Here is a 26503-nt window from a genome sequence, read left to right on the forward strand (position 1 = left end):
AGACATGATTCACACGGGCCATATGTAGAAAAATCGAATGCGGGAATAGTCCCATTATCGATGAGTTTCTTCACGCGTTTCTCATTTATGTGTCCCATTCGACAATGCCATAGATAGGTTTGATCTTTGTCACCAACCTTTAATTTCTTATTATTCATGTGTAATACTTCCGTAGTTTGGTCTAAGATATATATTCCATTCATGGAAACTGCTTTGCCATAAATCATTTCATTGAAAGAGAAAATACAGCTATCATCCTTTATTGAAAATGCAAAACCGTCTTTAGAAAGTACGGAAACAGAAATAATGTTCTTAGATAAACTGGGTACATAGTAACAGTTATTTAAAGATAACTCAAAACCACTAGGGAGTTGGATTACATATGTTCCCTTAGGGCGAGCAACTCTTGCTCCATTCCCGACTCGCAGGTCCACATCACCTTTTTCGAGAGGTATGATGTTCTTTAGGTTCTGCAAATGATTACACAGATGAGAACCACAACCAGTATCTAGTACCCAAGTTCCGAAACTTGCATGGTTAATCTCAATCATATGAATATAAGATGACATACCAACAGGAACGATGCGGCCTGCCTTGATGTCCTCACGGTAGACGGGACAGTTCCTCCTCCAATGTCCAGTCTTGTGACAATGGTGGCACTCTATGTCACCGTCCTTGCTCTTTGCTTTGCCTTGTGAGCCACTAGTCTCACCAGGCCCACTCTTACCGTTTCCTGGCTTCTTAAACTTTGGCTTACCTACAGCTAGGTCGCCATGAGTCTTGCCCTTACCCTTACCTTTGTTGTAAATCGTGAGAACATCCTGCTTCACGCTCCCACTCAATTTCATATCCTTCTCGGTCTGTACGAGAAGGGAGTGTAGCTCATTAGGACTCTTTTTCAAGTCATTCATGTAGTAGTTCGCCCTGAAAAGGGCAAAACCATCGTGAAGAGAATGAAGCATTCGGTCAATGACAATGCTCTCACTGATTTTACAATTGAGTGCCTCCAGCTTCTTGACATTCTCAATCATGTGAAGAATGTGTGGGCTAACCGGTTGGCCCTTCCGGAGTTTCGCATCAAAGAAGCGACAGGTATGCTCATATGTAACGATTCTCGGTGCCTTTGAGAACTCGTTAGTGAGCGTGGTGAAAATCTTGTTTGCACCTTGGGCAATGAAGCGTCTCTGCAAATTGGTTTCCATTGCAAAGATGAGTACGTTCTTTATCGCACCCGCTTCCATAACGAAATCACTATAAGCGAGTGACTCGTTGGCACCTGCATTTGGGGCTGGGTTGACCGGTATTAGCTCAGTTAAATACCTGAGCTTACCGTCAGCAATGGCAGCATTCCGTAGTGCCGCCTCCCAGTCCGCAAAGTTTGACCCATCATTCATCAGTCGCGTGGACTGATTTATTTGATCCATGAATAATTTTAGCCAGGACGAACGATCTAGTGTGGCACTAGGCATTGGGATTGCGTTATTTCCAGCCATTTGTTGTAACAGTATTATCGAAAATAATCGTGTTCTACACTGCGAAAGAAGAATAAAAATAATAAGCATGTGCATCGTTTTGATTTTAAGTCTAATGAACTAATGTCATAACGCGAAGACTCAAAACATTTATACAATTGACCTCCCTCAAGAATTATATAAATGATCCAAAGACTCAATTATCTGTAAATTGATAAGCTAACCTTTTAGCTAATTCTACCAGTAGAATTCTTGGTCGATAAATTTCTGTAAATTCTATCTTTAGTCCATCATAATCACGAGAAACTCTTCGGACTATGATGTTGAGGTAAACTAAGTCAACACAACTACTTACCCAACGTAGAAGGGGTCATATTAGGCCTGCCGACGAAGAAGGGATTCATAGATGTTTGCCCTTATAAAGACTAATCTCAATTTCCGTTTTAGAGGAAGATCCCATCAACTTTATTTTAATTCATTTTAAGTGAATTAATATCTAGCATGCGAGAATGAATAAACTAAGGTGATGGCTTAATAAGACTGTGACATCTGTATGTCCATGAAAACTAACATACAACCTATATGAGTCAATTTTCATGCATTTTAGTAGTAGGTGGTTTGGTTTTAGGCGGAATATGATGCATAAACTAACATGTGAATGTAAAACAATAGAATGAAAAACGTAAAAACAGTAAAAGTCCTAGTGTAGCCTATCCTATCAAAATGAACAATAAATACAAGTTTGGAATCCATCCTTGGACCCGAGAAGCTTGTCTTGATGTTCCATCTTGATCCATGTAGCGGGAGTGAGCTCCAATCTCCATCTTTAGTCTTCTTTGAAATTGCAATAATTAAAATTACATAATAAACCTATTTATTACAATCTAATTTCAAAACCCAAAACTAAAAATAAAGGAGATTCGAGATCTCATAATTACATAAAAAAACTATGTTTCCTTCATTACGAAAACATAATTTGACTAAGGCCACACTAAGTATTACAAATTACAACCGATTGCAAAATTAAATACGTAAATAAAAATTATTCATTCGATTCATTCAACAAAATTAAAAGGCATCAACTAAAATAAATTAAACATACATGACACAATTCCTTAATTATGTTGATTAATTTATCCAAACCACCTATTTAAATTAAATTAAGTGATAATTCCGCAATTAATCACATTAATTTCATTCTTAATCCATATTAAACTTGTAATATGAATTCTATCCGTCAAAATTTTAAACTGCTTTAAAATAACTCGGTATCTTTAAATTGTGAACCGTTTCACAATATCTAATTGGCCAAAAAACAAAACAAAACAAAATCCCTTTTTTTATTTGGTCTCGGCTGGAAAAATAAACAAATTTTTTTTTTAAAAAAAAAAAATTCCAGCTACTCTCGGCTGAAATAAAAAAACAGCCCCTTTTGTTTTTTTTATTCGGCAATTAGGCAAAACAAAAGAAAAAAAACTTTCCAATTTTTCTTTCTTTCGGCAATCCAAGAAAAAAAAACAAAAAAACAGATTTTTTTTTTATTATCCCACGGCAAACCCTAAAAAAAAAATTAGCCGTCAAAATGAATTCCCTTTTGCGGCAAAAAGCCCTAATTCAAAAACGATGAAGAAAATGTTTACAGTTGCTATTTAGAACATGATTTAGCAAATAAATTAATGAACATGATTAATCTTATATGCTAAAACTATATAGCAAAAACAAGTTCTTGAATCATCGACATGACTATTCCATATACAATCCAATCTAATCCGAATTAAATCAAGGTATCTACAAATTCATTTTATTATCATCTTAACTGATTAAAACAATAATTTGTATGAATCAAATGGAAATTAAATCATCAAAAATAAGAGGGAAAAACGAAAAAAAACAGACGGTAAAAAAAATTTACCTCACGGCCCAAAAAAATTTTACAGCCGAAATTTTTTTTTTTCTCTCTTTTCGAAATTCCTTATGTTGTTTACATATACTTTTATGAAAATCATAAAGATAAAATTCGTGGCCTAAAGCTCTGATACCACTTGTGGGAAATAATCTGTATACTTCCCTTAATATTGAAGGACTATAACGAATTTAACAGTGATGATCAATAGTCATAAACAAAATACGTAAACAAAGTATAAAGGATTCAGAATTAACCTTCGGTCCTAGCAAAATTGGCCTAAGAACAATATCAAAATAGATATTCGCCTATTGGTTGCACCCAAGACGATATGAGATATGCCCTATTGATTGTGCTAGAATCTATCTAAAATTTTCTGTAAAATTTAGTTGTTTTTGTGTTTTTCTGATGAGAGAGGAGGCTAGGTCAAGGAAAAAGAATTAGGGTAGAATAATTCTCTCCCTTTCTTTCTTATACTGACCGAAAATTAGGAAGAATAAATCTTCCCTAATTTCGGCCCATCTGACCGAAATAAGGAGTATAATCTCCTTATTTTTGGTCTTTCCAAAAATGTATAAAATGTGTTAAATTGTCATCTAGTGAGGATCGAACCCCTGACCTCTTGGTTTGTGTGCCCTCACTATTACCACTATGACACATTCATCTTGTTGATATTAAACATAACTGATTATATTTAATTACAAATTAACAGATTAATTCGTCCAAGCTAACATTACATACATTTAATTAAATATAACTTATTATATTTAATTTACGAATTGACAGTTAATTCGTCTCAACTAATATTATTTAATTTTCATTAAATAATTATCTCATCAACACATTGACTAACTATTTAGTCATATTGGGCATCAATGTGATTATATTTCTATAACCACATTTCTCAACCACATCCTATAGGTGTGACCTTTAGGGACCAGTTGATCACCGCCATCTGTATGATAATAACGTCAAACTTTCTAGCAAGCCAACCGTTATTAGGTAAACGTTAATCAACTGATTAAATATACGAAGTATACCCTTGTGAACCTGTAAGAGATTTACAAATGTTATCACACTAATTTGTGGAGGACACAAACTCCAACAAATATTTCATCTCCAATTGGAATTACTTGAATATATGTCGTAGAACTCGAGAAATGGCTCCTCAAAGTAGGCACTAGTAATTTGAAGCTCTTATTTTGCTCGCCTAGCTTCTTTACTTCTACGCGCCTCACAAATTAGTAGTTTACAAGCTCCGAGTCGACTCATCTCCAAAATGTATGCATAGGGACAGGTTTTAAGCTTGATTATGCTCCTCTCCGATCATACCTGCAAATAATACAAGACAAACCAAAGTAGACTATTCGGGGGACATTTGTAGCTAAATACTACACAAAATGCATAAAAATGCGTGCAAATGAAGTACAAAATGCATATATAAAATGCACGCATCAAACCTTCCTAAACCAAACATTTGCTTGTCCCCAAGCAAACTATATGCAAAACTAATGGAACAGAAAAGAAAACTTAGAGCTAGATACAAATTGTCCACTTAAACCGATTTAATGCAAGCACTAATACTTATAGCAAAACAGTTGCAAACGAGTTATGAGATGTTTATAATAAAGCTAAACCGTCGACCTTACAAGAACTTTAATGATGGACTCTCACGGGTCACTATTTTCTCACGAAGCAAAGGGTAAACAAGTATATGTAAGAGAGAAAGAAATATAGTCTCTCACCTAAACTAGGACTGACATAAACATGCATGCAATATAGTATAATAGACAATTCTAGCTACCGTACACATACATTCCAACCAAACAAGGTCTTGTCACGGCCGAGGGCTTACAGCAGTATGGAAAAGTGAGGTAATGGGTAAGAAAGGCAAAACATTTTTGGAAATGTGAGGTTAATAGCCAAGCTAGCTACCTAAACAGAATCAAATGAACCATATCCGCTTCTAATCCATCAAAATTAAGCACAATGCCCTTAATTCGGCATAAAAACTCACTAACCAAGTGTAAAATAACTCCTCATAAGATATAATGAGAGTATAGGAGTAAAACCGATATCGATCAAATTCCTTTTCCATTTTTCCTTTTCTTTTTCTTTTCTTTGGTTTTTTCCCCTTCTGATTTTTTTTTTCTTTTTTCAACTTCTTTTTTCATCAATTCTCCTTCTCCATATTACCAACTCCTGGTAATCAATACAAACCAAATTCAGCTCAATAAACAATATACCGCAAAAATAATCACTAAACTAGCTTGACAAGGCAGGCTAAATTTGGATGTAGTTAAGGGTCAAAAGACAAATTTGGCTAAATGTGGAGTTTATGGGTAAAAATGGAAGAAAAGAGAATATAAGCACCTCCCTACATGTGACACCAACCACTAACCCGAATGTATGTAGGCAATAAGCAATTGAATTTTATACTTATGCAAATTAAAGATACATGTTATGCAAGGAGTAATTACTCACAATCCTACATGAACTGGTCATAAATGACACTAGTTTTAAGGCTCTAAAACTTAGAAAATATGAGTAGATTGCCAAAATCTTAGGTCAAGTCTATTCGTTCAGCTAAGTTTCAACATTAACTCGTAGATTTTGCAATAAGACAATGCTAAAACGATATTAGTTTATGCAAGGCTTAAGTAAAAAGACTAAAAGTAGTGCAATTTCATCATCGAAATACACCGTTCCGACTCAACCTATTGCAAAAGTAAACGTGAAATATTTTTGAATTTTTCGAATTTTTTTCAAATTTTTGAAAAATAACAAACAATGCATACAAAAAATAAACGTTATCACAGAAATGCAATAAAGACAAAATGCAGACACAGATATGGATGCATATACCCTCCCTAAACCAAACTGTACAATGCCCCTATTGTACTCAAAAATAGGGAAATGGAATGCAAACTAAAAAGAAGTGTGAAGCTCAGAAAACTTACAAGAATACGCGAAGTAGGGACCTCCCTAAACCAGCCAGCAACGAGGGAGGTCGCAAATAGCTTGGTAACAACATCACTGGCAGCGAATCAAAACAACGAACTCGAACGAGAGGGAAGAGTACCTCGATCGAGTAAAAATATCCGCTAAAGTGATCGATCGAGGAAATAATGTCATTCGATCGAGAAGTCTTCATCCTAGGGTGCTCGATCGAGAACATAAAGTACTCGATCGAGTGGTTGTCTATGCACGGACACCTAGGCTCCAATTGAGTCACCTGCAAACACGCAATAAACGCCCATAGAACAAATCCAAGCGTTCCAGCCTATGTCTGAAAACCAATTATTACATGTCCAACAAAAACATAAGTGTTTGAAAATTAACGGAAAGGAATTTAAACTCCGGGTTGCCTCCCGGTCAGTGCTAGTTTCAGATAGGTCCCATCTCGACCTTCGTTACTTCATCCACCCACGCAAATCAATGGCCCACAACAAGGCTTCTAACTTAAGAAAGTCCCCTCGGCGTCCATAATTTTGACTTTTGGTCGCCACAACAAAGCATTGGAAGAAGAGCGACTCTTTGCAACATCAAATACGCCGCGTCTTTTCTTGGCCTTATCCCCACGCCATCTTCTTATGTGGGATGGAATCTTCAAATCCTCCTTCTGGGTCTTCTAACCAGTCAAGACCTATATAAGAAGAAACAAGACGATATTCCTCCAACTTGCTCCCAAACTAGGGCGGAGACGTTAAATCAACAGCAGTATATGATTTAATGGAAGGAAAAGAAGGAATCGCATTGAACTCAATAGAAGGAATAGCATTACCTCCAATTTGACAGGATTGGTCTTCAATTACCTTCTTATCCTCATCTGGAATAGGCGTAAATGACGACTCAACACTTTTCACAGCCACATCATTCGATCGAGTAAAAATAGTGCTCGATCGAAGGGTTTCTTCACAAAATCCACTCGATCGAACAATGCTGACTGTTCGATAGAGGTATTCTTCCTCAACAGTGCTCGATCGAACAATATGGGGTGTTCGATCGAAGTCTTCCTCGTACAAACAGTTCGATCGAGTGTTGTAAGCTGTTCGATCGAACACTTCCTCATATAGGTCATTCGATCGAACGTTGTAGGCTGTTCGATCGAATTTTTGTTGTTGTACAGTGCAGAAGTCTTCGTATAGTGCTTCATTTTCAGCTAAATCTTCGAATCCGAGGCACACATATCATCATCGTCAATAGGCAACTCAGGTCCTTCATAGGAAAGACCGCTTTCGGTACATATAGCATATACCGTCTCTGATTGCCTAGAATCCAACTCGGCAGCTAATTGAGCTATTTGAGATTCAAATAGCTTGAAATGAGCCACTCTAGATTTATCATAATCTTACACTTAAAGTGCAAGTGCCTTCACCAAAGATTTCAATTCAGCAATCTCTTCATTCTTTTTAGCGGGATGAGGGGTTTGGTTTTGCGGCGGCCAGATAAATGGAGGCTTTTGATAGCCTCGTTGCTGAAACGGATGTGGGGGCACATATGCAAAGGAATGACTAGCTTGCCTACGCTTCTTAAACGCATAGACTTTGTCGATTTCTGCCATACAAATAACAGCATTGTGCCTCGCAACACCACATCTCCCACAGAAAACCACCTGTTGTGCCATAGTATGGAACTGAGGTGGACTACCCCAAGATTGTCTACACTCCAGCTTGTCAGATCTTGCATTCTGAGCTTCAAATTGTGCTATAATTCTGGAGACGTTAGACATCTTGGTAGAAGAATCAAAGGTACTCAAGTCTTCCCTTTGATGATCTTTCTCCTAGAATCCTGTCTAAGTAGGACCTATCAAAACAAAACTAGAAGAAAAGATAAGAACTGCCTCAAGGAATAAATTCCTTGGGGCTAAAGACAGACAAAAATAGAACAAGTAAATAAAATAGTTGCCTCCCCGGCAACGACGCCAAAATTTGACACGGCTGTCGCAACCCTATCAAAAATAAAACCAACCGGTTCTAGCTTGTGCAGCAGAGGTAAGTCGGGTATCGTATCCACAAAGAGGCGGTTACTATCTACTTGTTATTTTAGTTTGTCTAAGTTCACAAAACGAGGGGTTTGATTATTTTGGTTCTAAACTACGAAGATATAAGGGAAGAGAGCAGAGAGGGAACAAGGACTAAGCTTTAAAGAAATTGACAAATAGAGAAAAATAGCTAAGACAGTCAGTTCACCATGGCTTTCTAGGAGTCCAATCTAGGGTCATAGGTCAGCATAAACTCAGTCTGTAGGGTAATGAAAAATTCCTTTCGTTCAGCTATTCGCCCTAAAACATTACTAACTTAGCTTTCACCCTCATTAGAATGCCCTAAAGTTCATTGCAAGTCTTACCCCTTCCAATCTTTCGATCAAGGTCAAGGCGTAACGAAATTAACTAGCTAAATGCGTCGACTCAAGCAACTAATTACAGTTACTTACAGTGATTAACAACACAAACCAAATTCAGCCAAACCTAATCATCTAATCTCAATCTCCTTAATCACCATGGCTCCCTATACCCTAGCACAAGGGATCTAGCTACGCATAACGGTAAGTAAAACAATAACAACTAAAATAATTATGAAAAACATATCAAAGAGATGATTAATTAGAAATAACATAAACTAAATGAAGGCAAACAAGAAATAGGATTAAATTAAATGGAAAAAGAATAAAGAGAGATTACAAAGGTTAAGATCCGGAAAAAGAAGAAGCAAAGCCACGTTTAACAGTACAAAAACTAAGATGGAAGTGATATTTAAACCTAATTAACTCTCTCTTATTTATAGGAAAGATATTTTTATTGACCTAATACGATAACAAGATATTAAAATCTTGCGTCAGCTGGAAAATTACTCGATCGAGGACATTAAAACTCCTCGATCGAGTAACTCCTAGCAAAAACCTCTCGATCGAGCACAAAAGTACTCGATCGAGGACCATCAAAAAAGCGCCTCTCAATCAAAACACAAAAGGTACTCGATCGAGTACTATAGTCCTATAGTACTCGATCGAGTGGTTTCCACCGCGTAATTCCTACTTTGTGCACTGAGTGTCAAACGGCCGTCATTTCTTAGTTACTTGTCGGAAACAAGCAATTTTTGTGGCGTTGGAAAGATAAGAGGATAAGCTTTCATTTCCAATTGGAATCACTTGAATATCTATTGTAGAACTCGAGAAATGGCTCCTCAAAATAGGCACTAGTAATTTGAAACTCTTATTTTGCTCGCCTAGCTTCTTTACTTCTACGCGCCTCACAAATTAGTAGTTTCCAAGCTCCGATTCGACTCATCTCCAAAATGTATGCATAGGGACAGGTTTTAAGCTTGATTATGCTCCTCTCCGGTTCATACCTGCAAATAATACAAGATAAACCAAAGTAGACTATTCGGGGGACATTTGTAGCTAAATACTACACAAAATGCATAAAAATGCGTGCAAATGAAGTACAAAATGCCTATATAATCAAACCTCCCCAAACCAAACCTTTGCTTGTCCCCAAGAAAATTATATGCAAAACTAATGGAACAGAAAAGAAAACTCGGAGCTACATACAAATTGTCCACTTAAACAGATTTAATGCAAGCACTAATACTTATAGTAAAACAGTCAAATGCAAACGAGTTATGAGGTGTTCATAATAAAGTTTTTGTTTTCGATTTGTATTTTTTAATTTCTAAAAAGATTTGTAATAAGAGACTTTGTATATTAGTTATAATATCCCTGTATTTTGGCCAGTTTTATACGTAAAAGTAAATTTTAATATAGTTGAAAATTAGGTATTACACTTTAGCTTTCCATTTTGCTGCAAACACCAATGACATTAACTTAGAATGGATTTAATGAAGTATAATTAAGATGTTAAAAAGATTAGAAATATTGTCGAACATAGAGATGGAAGATAGAATAGTTAACTAAGAAAGTGAAGCCAAATCAACTCAAAAATTAAAGAATCGTAAAGTAGATACACAATACTCCATATTGCATTCATACCTAAGGCCAATGTGATAAGAATTTAGAACCCTTATTGAGCAAAATTTAAACAAATTACGTGTCAATAGTTACAATACAGTAAAAAACTTACATGTATTAAAATTACAATAAGGCTTCGCATGGTCTCGTGTTATCCCAAATATCACGTTCAATTTAAGGTGCCATTAATTAAAGAGATACAAAGTATAGTTTACATAAAACAACGTAAATTAAAATAATACTCCCTTCGTCTCAATCATTTGTTAGTTTACCTTTTTTTTTTGTGAGGGTATTGTATTCTAAGATAGCAAATGATTTGGACAAAAAGAGTGAATATTGCAATCACCGTCAAATCCTCAAAAGTGAAATTGCAAAATACTCCTAACTAACCATAAAAATAGGATGATAATGGTGGTAATTGGGTAACAATGAATATCTCAAATAACACAGTGTGCATTTGAAGAGGTCAAGACAATTACGAAATTCCGAAATGTTGGCAACAAGCGTTAACAGGATAAACTATTTACATTTGTTAGCTGCTATGAATACTATATTTCATTCCGTCACCAATGTAACACATATTTGTAGAAGATATAAAATGTGGAAAAGAAATAAGATTAATTGAAGGAAATAAATGATGGAGAATATGAAGAGTAGGAAGTTAAAAATAGAGGGGAATGGGAAGAGTAGAAGGTGAAGCTATTCATTCTAAACGGTCCAATTTATCACTGTTTAATGAAAATCAATTAATGAATCCTTTTGTTTGACTACTTTATTTTTTTTTACTGAAAAAAGACTTTGATCTTCTATTGCCACGTGGCTTTTATACATGACTTATTAAAAAGCTTATATGTTGACCACGTGGCTCTTATACATGACTTATTAAAAAGCTTATATGTTGATTGCTCAAGTACCCTTTTTATAGTATTTTATAGATCACAAATTCTCATTTGTGACGGATGCTATCCGTCACAAGGTGAAGACGGGTCGAATAGTATCACTTTACAAGGAAATGGGTCGAATATACAAGCAAGTGGCTGGTTTGTTTATTATTTGTAGCTTTTATAGGTGTGTAGGGAGTATTATTATATTATATAGGTAGTACACTACATCAACACTTTTTTCACATTTGCGTCAGACCTTCTTTCTTCTTTATTCTTTTTTTTTCCTGTAAACTTCTCTCTTCTTCTACACAGTTTCATTTTGATTTTTAAAACCAAACAACTCCCTCTTTCTAAAAACCCTAAAATCTCACAATCTTCATCTCCCTCTTCCAACCAATTCACTCCCAAATCGTCATCTAAAATTGCACAAATACAACAACAACAACAACAACAACAAAATCAGAAATGGAAGAGGAGGCAGCTACTTTGACGGTTTAGAGGAGCAAATTTATGTTTTCGAGAACGATGATGGTGTATTGTTTGACGGTAATTGATTACTTTATGGGGTTTTTGTTTTATTTATGTTAAAAAGTTTGAATTTTTTGTGTTTTTTTTATTACTTTAATTTGATTATTGTGTTGGTTTTTTTTTATTTATTTAAAAAGTTCCAGTCTCTATCATTTTTTAACTCAAAGTTGATAACTTTAGTAGGATTTTGTTTGATTTATTTTTAAAAGTTTGAATCTTTTGTTTTTTGATGTAGAGATCTGGGATTGTTATGGCAAAATATGAGGTTTCTATCCAAATTAGAGAGGCTTGGAGTCATAATTCAGGGGAGAAATTTGCTTTTATTTGTTTCAATTTGATCATTTTGTATTTCCACATACTTGATCATCAAAAAATATATTTGCAGCTTGAACATGTGAGGAAGACGGTACGATTTTCATATCTATGTATGTAGGAGTATGCAGTGGTAACACTGATATCTGAAATGGTAACATAGTTAGAGTGTGTTGTCATCTTAGAAACTGTAATAAGATGTTACCATATTCAGAATGTTACTATTATATTTTTATTGACATAAAAACATAACTAAGATGGTGACATTGGGGTCGTTTTAGAAATGTTATCGTAATGTAACCATTGTATTATGTTTATTTCGATTTGAACGAATCTTATAATGGCAATCTACATGACCAACTCCACTGACAATTGAGTTTGTATACAAATGTTACCACCTTATTTTGGAGATGTAACAATTTATGAGATGTTTTAATTTGCCTTAAAGTCTCTTAAGATGAAAACATATAACAGGACAAATGGTGATATGAGTATTTGTGTAGAATGTTATCATCTTAAAAAACATATAAGAACAAGTTTGAGCGTGGTGTCATGTTAGGAGATGTAATCAAATGTTACCATATTTGGTCTAAAATGTGTAGGTCCGTAGATTGAAATGGATGTCGACGATGAGGAAGATTTAGTTGATCTCCCGCATACATAGCCAAATGGCAATGAGCTTATGAAACACATACGGACAATGAAGGTAACATTTTTATACCAAACTCATGTCACTGTGTGTATTTATATATGTTATCACTATAAGAATATTCCTTCAAAGCAAATGATGGTAACATTGGAAGTGACTGTCAATCAAACATCTCGGAAAATTATTACATTTCCAACTTAAGGTGATAACATATTTAACACAAACTCATATGTCATCATGTTTATTCAAATGTGTTATTATTAAAGATCATTTAATTTCAAAATAACATATTGTATAATTGTTACATTTCAGATTAAGATGATATCATTTAAGTGTTACAATATATTTGTTTGTATTTGAATGAATCTCATAATGATAACATATATGAATACAAATGATAACATTAGGGTCTGTGTAGAATGTTATCATCTTTGTAAGTAGATGTAACAAGTTTACAGCATGTTCATTGAATTGAATAAATTTTATAATGATAACATATACGAAGAAACATGGTGACATATGAACTTGTGTTAAAATATTACTATCTTAGTGGGTAAATGCAACCATTTTATTGAATATGTGAATTTTTTTAAAAGATTCTTAAAATGGGAACATATATGACTAAAAATGGTATCAAACTATCAACGTGTATTTGTGTAGCATTGTTATCATCTTAGACATAAATGTAACCATTATACAATATGTTTGTTTGAATTTGAATGTATTTTATAACTATAACATATATAAATAAACATGGTGACATCTCAGTTTGTGTAGAAATGTTACCATCTTTGTTTGGAAATGTAACCATTTCAAATCTCTTAAAATGAAAACATATTGTACTACCATTGGCGACATGAGGACCTGGAAGTTTGGAACCATGGTAAGGAAGACAACATAAGTTAGTAAATGTAACCATTTTACAATTTGATATATGACAAAAATGGTTACATTTTGGTCTGTGTGGAATGAATCAGCAATGTTGCATATAAGTTCGTCTTCAAATGTTTTAATATTAGTTAGAATGTGTCGTTGTCATATGTTTATTGGTGTTAAAATAAATGCAATATAATAGTAACATATTGATACTCATGCTCTGCAGAAATTCGTATGCAACCGCAGCCGATAAACGTGGCTAGAATAAAGTGCGTTAGACCTCAAGTACCATCTTAGGTACACCCGTGTTATAGTGAAGAAGGGAGCAACTAACTTGGGCGGTCCTCCAAAAGGTGGCAGTGCAGCCAAGTAAAAATAAGGATGATGGCAGACGTCATTTGAGGACTTTGTTATGTATTAATGTCAGTTGTTTGTAATAAGTAAGACATATGTTTAGTACTTGATAGTTGTTTTGAAGATATGTTAATTTTGGAAACAATTTTAGTCCCTCATGATGTCGGGATCTAAGGTAATGTTTGTTTTGTGTGCACGTTATTATAAAATAAAATCATTGATGTCTATTTTAGTTAGATTGTAATTGTACAACTAGATGGTACCATTCTAACTATTCACTGGTTACATTAAATGTTAATGTTTAAACATTTTAAGTTTATATGCTGACAATGTGTCCATATTTACCCAACAAAGAGACATCGGCTATGTTAGTGGCACATTCAACAAAACGCCATATCTCACTTTTGGGGTGGAAAACTTTTTGGGTAGTACATGCTATGTAGTGCTGCAAGGTTGTTGTAACATCATGAACGTACATTTTGTAATCAGAAATGCTTAAATTGTTACAATTTTACATTAGTATGTCACCAGTTTAACTAAATATGTTACCATTTCACATCAGTATGTCATTAGTTAACTAAACATACATTTTGTAATTTAAATGTATAAAATTTGTTATAATTTTAGTAATCACCTATTCATTAAGAATTGTAACATATTTAGACGTTTATGGTGACATATTTAATATTGTTAAGAAGAAATGTGCACATTTAATTTAAATAAATAGTAATGCCATTTTATAATGAGGTGGTCACAAAACAAACTATCTCTTAGATCCCTGAGACATGAGAGACTATAATTATGTTCCAAAATAACATATCCTATAACCAACCATCAAGTACTAAACATAAGTCTTATTACAAACTAACAGTTAAACATATCATAGTCCATAAATTACCCCCTGTCCCTTCTTTACTTTTTTCTTGGCAACACCCTATTTGTGAGGACCGCCTAAGTTTGTTGCTTCATGTTTCTCTCTAGCACGGGTGTACTCAAGACTGTACTTGGTGTCTAACGGTGCATTCTCAGTGGCGGTAGTTGTACCTCCTCGCAATTTCCCAATGTCGATGTCCTCTAGCATGATGCCCAAGTTAAATGAGGGTGGATGTTGTTGTTAGCTCGGTTGACTTTCTCTTTGAGGTCTGACAACATTTCAAACAAGGTTACATTTCGATGCTAAACTGGTAACATTTATAACACAAATCATATGTCACCATGTTTATTCATAATTGTTATCATTATAACATTCATTCACACATTCTAACTAATATGTCAACATTTCAAACATGGTTACATTTTGACACTAAAGTGGTAACATTTTTAACACAAATCATATGTCATCATGTTTATGCATAGATGTTATAATTGTTACATTCATTCACACATACTAACTTATATGGCAACATTTCAAACACGGTTACATTTCGGAGTAAGGTGGTTACATTTTTAACACAAACCATATGTCACCATGTTTATTCTTAGATGTTATCATTCATTATAACATTCATTCAAATCCAAACAAACATATTGTATAATGGTTACATTTCGTTCTAAGGTGACAACATTGCTACAAAAACCCCCATGTCACATTTTTTGTCATATATGTTTCTATTTTAAGAGGTTTTGAGGTAAAACCAATTAACTCGTATAATAGTTACATTTTCCAGCTAAGGTGGTAGCATTTTCTTATGTCACCATGCTTATTCATAGATGTTATCATCATAACATTCACTCACACATTCTAACTAATAGACAATATTTCAAACAGGGTTACATTTCGAACTAAGGTGGTAACAATTTGAACATAAATCATATGTCACCATGTTTATTCATATATGTTTACATGTTAAGATTCATTTAAACTCAAACAAACATAAATATAATCTGCAACACACTTAAACATAAGTACATTTCTCGGTTAAGGTGGTCATATTTTCAACAATAACACATATGTCACCATATTTACTCATTTATGTTACCATCTTAAGATTTATTTTAATCAAAACAAACATTTCTATAATGTTCAACACACTTAAGCATAGGTACATTTCTCAGCTAAGTTGGTCACATTTTAAACACCAACACATATGTGACCATGTTTACTCATTTATGTTAATAGGTCAAGATTCAGTTTAAAACCAAAGAAACATAAATATAATGTGGAACACACTCAAACATAGATATATTTCTCAGTTAAGGTGGTCACATTTTGAACACTAACATATATGTCACCATATTTACTGATTTATGTAACAAATTAAGATTCATCTTAAACTCAAACAAACATAAATAAAATGTGCAACACGCTCAAACATAGGTACATTTTAAAGATATGAAAGATATGAAATATGTTATGGCCACATTTATAAATTCAATTGATCACATTTTGCAGATAAGAATTTCACATATATATTAACAGGGTCACATTTTACACATAACAAAAATGTCACCATGTGATAATTATAGCTGTTACCCTGTTAATGTTAGTTCAAATCACCCAAATTGGTCACTTTTTGCAGTTAACAATCTCACGTATATATTAACAGGGTCACATTTCTGCATAAATTGGTCACAATTTCCAAATGTCACTATGTCATTGATATATATGTTATGATGTTATCACAAATGCAAACAAGTTTACTAATTTACCATCTAATACCCACACTGGTCACATTTTACAGCTAACAAACATGACAGGGTCACATTTATCAGTTAAAGTGGTCATTTTTTGCAGATAAAATGGTCACATATATAGCTTACCATCTGCCGTGCTCCTCTCTTCCTTGCTTATCTTCTTTGCACCAAGAAATGCGGCCATTTTCACCACTTTATTCAGCACCTCTGCCAAACCACCATCACCACTACCTTCCTCCTCAGCACTGCCTTCCTTCTCCTCCTCACCACTGTCTCCCTTCTACTCCTCACCACTGCCTCCCTCCTCATCAGTGTCTTCTGTATCCTCTGAGATGTCGTCTGACGCATCACTTTCTTCCCTTTCATCTGTTTCCATCGGCTCTCTAAATGAAACCCCTAACATTTTACCAACAAAAACACGTCTAATTAATTCATTTTACCAACAAAAACAAATTCAATAACCCTAATCTCAACAAATCTGACAAAACTTACTACCATTACAATTTCTAAACAAAACCCGACTTCACCTGACATTATTGCATACTAAACAACACTAACAAAACCAGATCTGAACTTTTTTTTCCCATTACACTAATGATACCATCCTTAATAACAAAACCTGATCTGATTTTAAATACATTAACCATACCATCCTTTAGAAAATTAAAATCACCATTTTCAACAACTGCATTTTTTAAATCTACTCATGCATGCACGGTTCATCAACAATATTTAACAATAAAAACCATTTTTTTACCTTATCTTTTCTAACAAAACATTCAACAACAAACAACATTCAACAAATTCAATAATATCATACCTTCCATATTTTTCTTTGGGGGTGTCCTCCTCGCCATTTGTTTCTTGCCCATCGAATATTCAATTATTGAAGAGATTAAGTTGATGGACGGAGCTTTCGAAGCTGTACGACTGAGAAAATGGCAATTTTTAATGGCAAAATGTCTATTATTGTAGATGATACAGTGAGAGTGATGAGAGAGTGTGAAAAAAAATGGTGTTTACTGAGAGTGATGAGAGATGAGAGAAGTTGAGGTTGAATTATTGTTCTGACAGTAGACGAAATATGGGGAGCTCCCCATTTCTTTATTATTTTTCCTTTTGCTTTCCCAACATGCAATATATTAAATAATAAGTTACACATGGCCCACTAGTATCCACATTACTCAATTTGGTATCGATTTGGCCCGTCTTCACCTGTGACGGATATACTCCGTCACAAGAGAGACTAATTGTTTATAGATAAACCAACTTCTGAAGTATTTTATTTTGTACTTGGAAATATTGCGTATGTTTTGAGTGTTTGATAGCATAAAACTTTGCTTTGTTCTTATTCATTTTTCTCTACCTTAGCCATCCTGCTCTTGAAAAATGTCCTCAATACCACATGACTTTCTTCTTTGAGTTCATTTTTTCTGCTCTTGAAAGATGTTATTCATATTACTTTATGTTAATTTGATGAATTTCCGTGTCACTTACCTTTCTTTTCATCATCCTCTTTCGCCTGTCACTCAAATAAACAACTACGGAGTATTATTCGCAACAACAATGTCGAACGACTATTCAATTTCGAATGAATAATTACTGTAATACGGTGTTTTTGAGAAAATTTACCTAGGAAGAAAAAAGAACAAGAACATTTGAGCATGAGTTTTGGATTTCTTTTTCTTTTTTAATCTTCTATCTTTTTACTTCCAGTCCTTAACTATACGCTGGAATACGGTGTTTTCAAGGTCGACGAACTTGATTTCAATAAGTGTGACGCAAGTAGGCCGATTAACAACTATACCTATTTCGTTGGTGATATAGGGGAAACAGAAATCATGCTTCCTAAACCTGGGCCAAGTATACTTCTTATGTGGTTATTCTGACCATTGTGAGGCGGATGTTAAAATCAGCACTCAAGTTCAGCCCAATTCCGACTTCGATTCAGCTACTACTACAAGAAATGGCGTCATTCAATTTGGCACTCTTGTGGGCTCTTAGTTCTTTTTATTTTTCAGATTTTTTTAGTTTGTTTGGTACTTGGTAGTAATATTGGAAGAAGTAGTGATTTTAGAATTAATAAGTTTCAAATCGTGAGAAAGTATGGACTTGAGCTCACGATTTGAGAAAGTTTCAAATCGTGAGCTCAAGTAGCCAAGTAGAAGTTTATTATAAATGATAAGTTTAGTTATTACAAACATCAACTGATGAATAAATGAAATACAACTCGTCTATGGCTATGTCATCTACCTAGTGACTATGTACTCGACTCCAAAGTCCGTAGCGCGGCCCGAATCCCAATCACGTCAACAAGCAAAACTTGTACTCAACCTACTCCCCATATGATCGGAAATATCATAGGGATTGACACGGGTTACCCCGTGAATGGGTGACAATTATACAGACACACAAACGTCAATTTCAATAAATAGAGTGTGACACTACTCAAAGTGTGTGAGTATGCAACATGAGTATGATATGAAAGAGACGCTATCAAAAAACCACCACAGCGGAACTGGACACGCCTAGACGTACCCACAACCACCACAGTACCGGGACACGCCCAGACATACCGACAACCACACTGGTACCGGGACACGCCCAGACATACCAACAACCACAAATAGGTACCAGGACATGCCCAGACGTATCGGGTCCGGAAGTCAACCGGATCTCCGGCCAGACGTCGTGCCTCAACCACACGAGTCCCTCCGTAACTCAAGACATTAATGTCCACATCCCTCTTTGAGTTGGAAGTGACACGGCTGTCGCAACACTATCAAAAATAAAACCAGCCGGTTCTAGCTTATGCAGCAGAGGTAAGTCGGGTATCGTATCCACAAGGAGGCGGTTACTATCTACTTGTTATTCTAGTCTGTCTAAGGTCACAATACGAGGGGTTTGATTATTTTGGTTCTAAATTACGAAGATATAAGGGAAGAGAGAAGAGAGGGAACAAGGATTAAACTTTAAAGAAATTGACAAATAGAGAAAAATAGTTAGGACAGTCGGTTCACCATGGCTTTCTTGGAGTCCAATATAGGCTCATAGGTCAGCATAAACTCGGTCATCAGAGTAATGAAAAGGTCTTTTCGTTCCGTCACTTGCTCCGACCCGTCTTCGGCAAGACTAACTGCATTGGATACATGACTTCGACATCTCCCCCAGTTTCCACGTGCTGTCATTTGTTAGGTTGTTTACCTGCGGCACAGACACCTCATAATTAATGCCAATTTAATTTTATTAAAACTGTCTTAACTTAAAATCATTCACATTTTTTTTTTATTTCAAATGTTTTTGTTAAGTGTGAGAGTTGGGTGCGGGTTAGTTTGTGTTGAGTCAGTTTGCTTGTAATAACTTGAATTAGATTTGGTTCAGTCGAGTACTTGAGGGTCGAGTCATTCGGGGTCCAAGTAATTTTCGGCTCTTTAGTTATCAAGTAATGATAGTATGCTACAATAACATCCAGCTCGATCAGATAAGATTTAGTCATTTCGATTACAAGTCAAATTCAGTTTATTCTGTTAGGGTTATTGGGGTGTTCAGTTTAACAAGTTTATTTAATTGTCAATTTATAGGTTTATTTGTCTTTACTGCCCTTCTTCATTTTCATAGATTAGCACTCCTACAACTCTACAAGAGACTATTTGGGCGGCTTGACCCTGCTCGACTTGGATTGCTATCTTTGGCAATTTAACTCCTGCATGGCTCATCCATTAACTCAGGTCGGTAGCCAACTTTCCTAGTTGACCAATCTTGGCCCGCAAAAATGTAAGTTCATATAAGACCATCCCCAAGCAGTGGTCACGCTAACTAGGTTACGACCCGATTTTACTCTTAATTCCACCTTATTAACCTTGACCTATTTTCACCCTAAAGCGTAAGGTCGCGACTGCGCCATTAACCCAATCATTTTCCACTTCACAACATTCCCAATCATACCCCACTATCATATTATATACTTTTTATTATTTTTTTATTGTTCCACCAATCAAATTTGGACACATAGGAGGTCACATAAATGGTCAATTTATGACCAAAGTGACCAAGTTTGGTCACAAATTGACCTTTGGTCACAAATTAACAATTTTGGTCACCAATTAAGTACTTTAATTACTCCATTAACCATGATCAAAGCGCGAGTTATAACCAAGAATCGATTTGCTTTTGCATAGGGATGGTTGCCGACCCCGACCTAATCATGGGCTGGTTCAAGTAAGGTCTAGCTCACATGTCCCAACCTGACCCGCCTCCTGCACTAGCTAGGGTAGTTCCATGTCTAGTGCATTAAGCCCATCTTGCTAGGCTTGCAAGACCCGGCCGATGATCACCTTTAGCCACACCAAAAGCAGACAAAACCCAATTAACTTCAACCGATGTCCGTTTGGACTCATCGTAACTATAGACAAAGTCAAATTAACTATAGACAACAGTTATGGAGGATTCTTAACTAATCTAATTTTCATCTTATGTTGTACTTGTGTTTATCCACACAAATAAAAAAAATGCATTGTATTGTTGTATCGAGTTTTTGTACAACGTTGTACATTTTGAACGAGGCGAAATACTAATGTATAAAGTGGAAAAAAATCGACATTTCAACTAAGTTTTTCGTTGTTTAAGCCTTTAACGGGGGGACGATCAGCCCTGCTAGCTCCCGCCTAACGCGACTACTGCCTACATTGTGTTAAAACTCCATCAACCCGAAAATATTATCCTACATAAAGTGACCTTGGATAAACCCGTTTTAAAAATCAAACTTTGCGTCTTTTATAGTCACATCTTTCCTCTTTTCTTCCTATATTCTATATGTATTACCACTTTTTTCTTTTCTCTGCATTTTGTCTTCCCTGCTTGCTTACTCTCGTTTTCTCCCTCTCGGACCCTGCTTACTTACTCACATATTTCCATACATTAAACTCTACTAAATTCCTAAATAATTTTCAAATTTCTTGTTTTAAAATTAACCCTGTCTGAAGAATCTCATATTGACCCACATATAAGTTTCCCACATTAGAGGAGAAAGAGGGATTGTACCACTTTATAACCAAGGGGCCTACTCCTTCTATTATCAACTGGTTTTAGTATGAAACATCCCTCGTATTGTTGAGTGTTCTCTCTCTCCCCCGTTCAGATAAGGTCCAGACCCATTTGCATGATTTAACAGATTTTTTTGCTAAAATGGGCGATTTTGACTAATTATTTAACGAAATGGGTCGACTTTGAAATTAATTACCCAAAATGGGTCCACGTCATACCCGAACCTAGGTTTGTATTTAAGTCGCCATCTCGGTTGGCGACCATACCCAAATTGTAACCAAACCTAAATTTTGCTGTTATGATAATTCAGCATCAAATCGCCATGGGGGTTGGCGACTTGGCCTAAAGTCGTCATGCACCTTGGCGACTTGAATGGGCAGTGTTTGGGCCAATTTTGACGAAATAGCTGAGTATGTCCCACATTTATGTCACCGTGTGAGGTTTTGACTCATGAATTTTGAAACTTTGATTTACCCTCAAATTATACTCCGTAACTACATCAGTCAGAGATCTCTTATTAGGAAAAGTTTGACCAACGCAAAACTCTCCCCCACCATCATAGGGGACAACCTTTTTCCAATTAACCCAATTATCCCCATGTAATGCATCCAATTTAGGAATACTAGTGAATCCCGGATTTGGGGCACTAGGAGACACAAGATCAATATCTTCCTCATCATCATCGGCATCACTAGCATTGTCTAATCTTAAATCAAGATCAACCTCAACTTCATCCCCATCACCATTACCGTCACCTACCTCTACTCCGATATTATTTCTTAACAATGACACATCCCGATCATCATTCTCCGACATTATGTTTAACATCCTAGTAAATGACACATTTGGTACGACACTTACATTACTCATTTGAGGTTGTTGAAATGGTATTAACTCAACATAAATATCCATAGAACCCGCCTTTGAATGACGTATACTAGCCCATATCGCTTGTAAAGAACAATCATTATTAAGACTAACAACCTTAAAACATCCAAGACTAGCAAACTTCATCTTCAACATTAATTGATACTTACTACTATCAACACCAATGGTTGTGTATACCTCCTTAACAAGATCATTGTAGCTCATGTTACTACTAACAAAAATAAAAGACTCATTTCCACCAACATAGCTTACACACCCATCTCCTTCAACTACTTCACCATTCCAATAACACAATAAGGGGAAATTACTTCTCTCCATAACCAAATTAAATTAATCTAAAACACTAACAACAACCTAAATTCAACTAAGCTATCAAATAGATAGAATAATAATCATAAACTAAACTAACTAGCTACTCAAATCAATTGTTAATTAAAAAAAGTAAGTAATAGTTAATACCTTCAATATGTATGGAAATTGGCCAAGAAATATCCAAATGATTATTTGATGTTACTTAAAGACTAATAAATTGACAATTAATCATTTCAATTGAATGATTCATGGTAGTTTTTGGAGGAGAATTCGCGTTTTAACTTTTAGGGTTTGCGAATTTTTTTTTTCCCTGATTTGGGGTTATGAAACTGAGAAGGGGGGGGGAGTCGCGGAAATATGCCTTCGAAGTAAGTCGTCAAGCGCCGTGGCGATTTGACCCTTAACCATAGCTTTGTAAATTCCAAGCCTACGTGGACCCATTTTCGACAATTATTTTGGGAATCGACCTATTCCGTTAAATAATTAGTGAAAATCGCCCATTTTAGAAACGGATTTGATTTAACACCATCTTCTACAAAAACTACATACAAGATACAACTTCATTTGAAGCTTCTCTTTGACGCCCCCACTTTCCTTTTCTTACTTTTCTTATCTCCACCTTTCTTGCTTTCTTTCTTTTTTCTGATTCTTAACGAATCTGTCGAGTCTCGCCTTTATATTTTCCATCCAAATCTTTTCTATGTTACACCTTCCTTCCGCACGCTCATCTTCTCCCTCAAATGTCAACCATTTCTACTTGAGTTAACATCTATACATTTAAAAACCCATAAAAAATGGAGCTTAAGTACACAGAACATATAAATAAAACCACTCTATCATCGAAACAAGTAAAAAACAACCGCAGAAAACTCGCGGTAAAAAGTAATAGTACCCCGAAAAGGGTAAAAATCTCCGTCACTGATGCTGACGCTACTGATTCATCCAGTGACGAAAGCACTGACATTATTCAACAACGACGTCGTATTAAGCGGTTCATTCACGAGGTTTATATTGAACCGCATTCACGTTCCTTAATATCGGCCGCCGAAAATAAAAATGGTAAATTTTCGAGTGTGAAGAAATACAGGGGAGTGAGACAAAGGCCATGGGGAAAATGGGCAGCTGAGATTCGAGACCCGATTCGACGTGTAAGGCTTTGGTTAGGGACTTACGATACTGCTGAAGAAGCCGCATTGGTGTACGATAACGCGGCTATACAACTCCGTGGTGCTAACGCTCTTACTAATTTCTCTACCTCGTCGTCGACGACTATGACGTCATCGCTTTCTGTTACCACTGTCGATGATGGTGTTATGTCGCCCACGTCAGTGCTTAGGTTTAAACCGGTTCATGAGTATGATAGTTCGGTCAAGGCTCGGCTCGTTAAGGAGGAGGTGAAAGAAGAGGAAGTAGGGTCTTACGTGTCGAGTTTTGATTCGATGTTTCCTAGTGATGATAACTTCTTCGATTTCTATGGTCCGGGAGGTAATGTGCCCGACTTGTTCGACCGGGTTGATGTGTTTGGACATGAATGCATTGGTTGTGATTTCGGGTTTGAGTTTACGGGTCGGACTATTACTATTGATCAATGGGCGGATGTTGGGGAGTTATTCGGGTCGGATGCTTTTTAGTTGACCTTTGAGCTTGATAAGGTATACAATATGTACCATTAGTTAACTTCAGTGGTCATTAGTGGCGGTGCTTGATCATGACTTCAGTTTAAATCCCGTCAGTATTAAAAATAAAAAAAATTTCAGCGGTGATTGTCTCGTTGCCAAAATTGTTTGAAAGGTTTGCTTGGTAAATGACTAAAGGGTTTTAAGAGCGAAAAAAAGGTCAAAATGTCAAACTAAAGGATATTCATTTGTATACCTTTAATTAAACTCTCTTATAAAGAATTAAAAAAGAAAAAAAAAATGACCGAAATAAGGCAAGTATTTTTTAGTCCTTATTTTTACTCAATTTCTTCATTACTTGTCATTTATTGGATTTATTGTATTTATAGGAAAATTATTGGCTTACTTATATTTGTATTTATTATTGTTAGTTAATTATGCTCCTAATTATTCCATACATTTATATGATGGAGTATCATCTACTTTCTATGTCTCAGTAAATAGTTTACATTGCTTGAATCCACTCCAATAACGATCCAACCTACGGATCGGAGTACAAATGAAGATGTTGAATATCATATATTAGACACATTGAAACGGAGTTAATAAATAATTTGACTAGATAAATGAATGAACATTGCGTATTCTCTTTTATATGAGCTAGTATCTGATAAGTAGCATTTTAGTCGTATTTTACCCCGCATTTATACCTTATTCCGACTCGATTTTGTGTGCTTAAATGTCTAAATAGCTCATTTAATAACTAATTTATAATTATTAGCCGTCTTAGTCATATTTAATAGGTAGTCGTATTGTTATTATAATATTAGTTTTATTACTATTATTTTATTGACATATTAATATTATATGTAGGTGAGACGGGAAAGCAAGGCGGAATAATGAGATAGACGCGAGCCAAGTCGAGTAAAGACGACATTTAAGGAAGGGTCAAGGAAAGAAAATAAGGTGGAAAGTCAACCATTGACTCATCACCTTCATTAACAAACACACTTTACCAGCAAAAACCATACTTCGTCTGCACCTCCATTTTCGTCCCCTGCACTCATCAACAAACACCATTTTTCCATTCGCCAATCTCCGTATCAAACACCACGAGCTGCTACATCATCATTTCGCACCTCACCTGCATCATTAATCAACAATACAACCGTTCATCACCTTCACCATTTTTAACCATCATCATCCATCACGTTTCAACCTCGCCATTCACCAAAACAATCGGCAGCAGCAGCTCAACCTTTCATCACTCACCATTTTCATCAATTCACCATTTTCAGCCTCCATCATCAACCTCCTCACCACCATACCACCACGACAACAAAACCAATACCACCACCATCAAATTCACCCATTTTCGCACTCGGAATAAGAACCCGAGTCCAACTCACCACCTGCTTTGTCCTGCATTCATCACCATCACCTCCATAAATCAACCAACCCAATTCGACATCAACAACAACAAGCAGCAGCTCTAATTAATTCGTCACCAACTCGCATCAATTTTTCATTCATGACTCCCTATGCCGGTCAACCGGCAGTCGACTACCCACACCGGCAGGCACCAACATCAATTCCTCTCCTTTTCTTTGTGAACTCGCTACCGGCCATAGCCACCGGCAGCCGGGCAACCGGCATACAACAACGCAGACAACATTCTCGCATCAATTTGTGTTCCTATGCCGGTGCCCCGGCAGCCGCCCCACCGGCAACCACACACACCTTGTGAATATTCGCCTTTTCTGCAAGTACGCGCTGCCGGCACCTCGCACCGACCGCCGGCCGGCCGGCAGGACGCCCCCACTGCTGCGTTTTGTCAATTAAAACTCCCCTTCCCATTTTTTGGTTGTTTTGGTTTTTAGACGGTGTCTTTGATTTAGATTATTATTATTATTATTAGTCTTAGATTATTAGTATTATTATTATTAGTAGTATAAAGACACGACCTCAAGGAACGACACATTACACTACCTTCACCTTAGAATAGAATTACACTACCATAGAATTAGATAGAAAATTAGATTAGTTCATTCTCTCCTCTCAAC

The 26503-nt window shown here is 35.7% G+C and overlaps 1 protein-coding gene and 1 long non-coding RNA gene across 2 annotated transcripts; one reads left to right on the forward strand and one right to left on the reverse strand.

Moving 5' to 3' along the window:
* Positions 1 to 14877: 14877 nt before the first annotated feature.
* Positions 14878 to 17728, reverse strand: LOC141587381 (uncharacterized). The gene is made up of 3 exons (XR_012519757.1): positions 17402 to 17728; positions 16708 to 16977; positions 14878 to 15089 (listed from the first exon to the last, which is right to left on the reverse strand). It is a non-coding gene; the product is annotated as an uncharacterized LOC141587381 (long non-coding RNA).
* A 5890-nt stretch (positions 17729 to 23618) lies between these two features.
* LOC141588796 (ethylene-responsive transcription factor CRF2-like) lies at positions 23619 to 24455 on the forward strand. The gene has a single exon (XM_074410221.1). The coding sequence runs from the start codon at positions 23619 to 23621 to the stop codon at positions 24453 to 24455; it is 837 nt and encodes a 278-aa protein (XP_074266322.1).
* Positions 24456 to 26503: the final 2048 nt, after the last annotated feature.

Source organism: Silene latifolia, chromosome 6, assembly GCF_048544455.1.
Source record: "Silene latifolia isolate original U9 population chromosome 6, ASM4854445v1, whole genome shotgun sequence".
NCBI lineage: Eukaryota > Viridiplantae > Streptophyta > Magnoliopsida > Caryophyllales > Caryophyllaceae > Silene > Silene latifolia.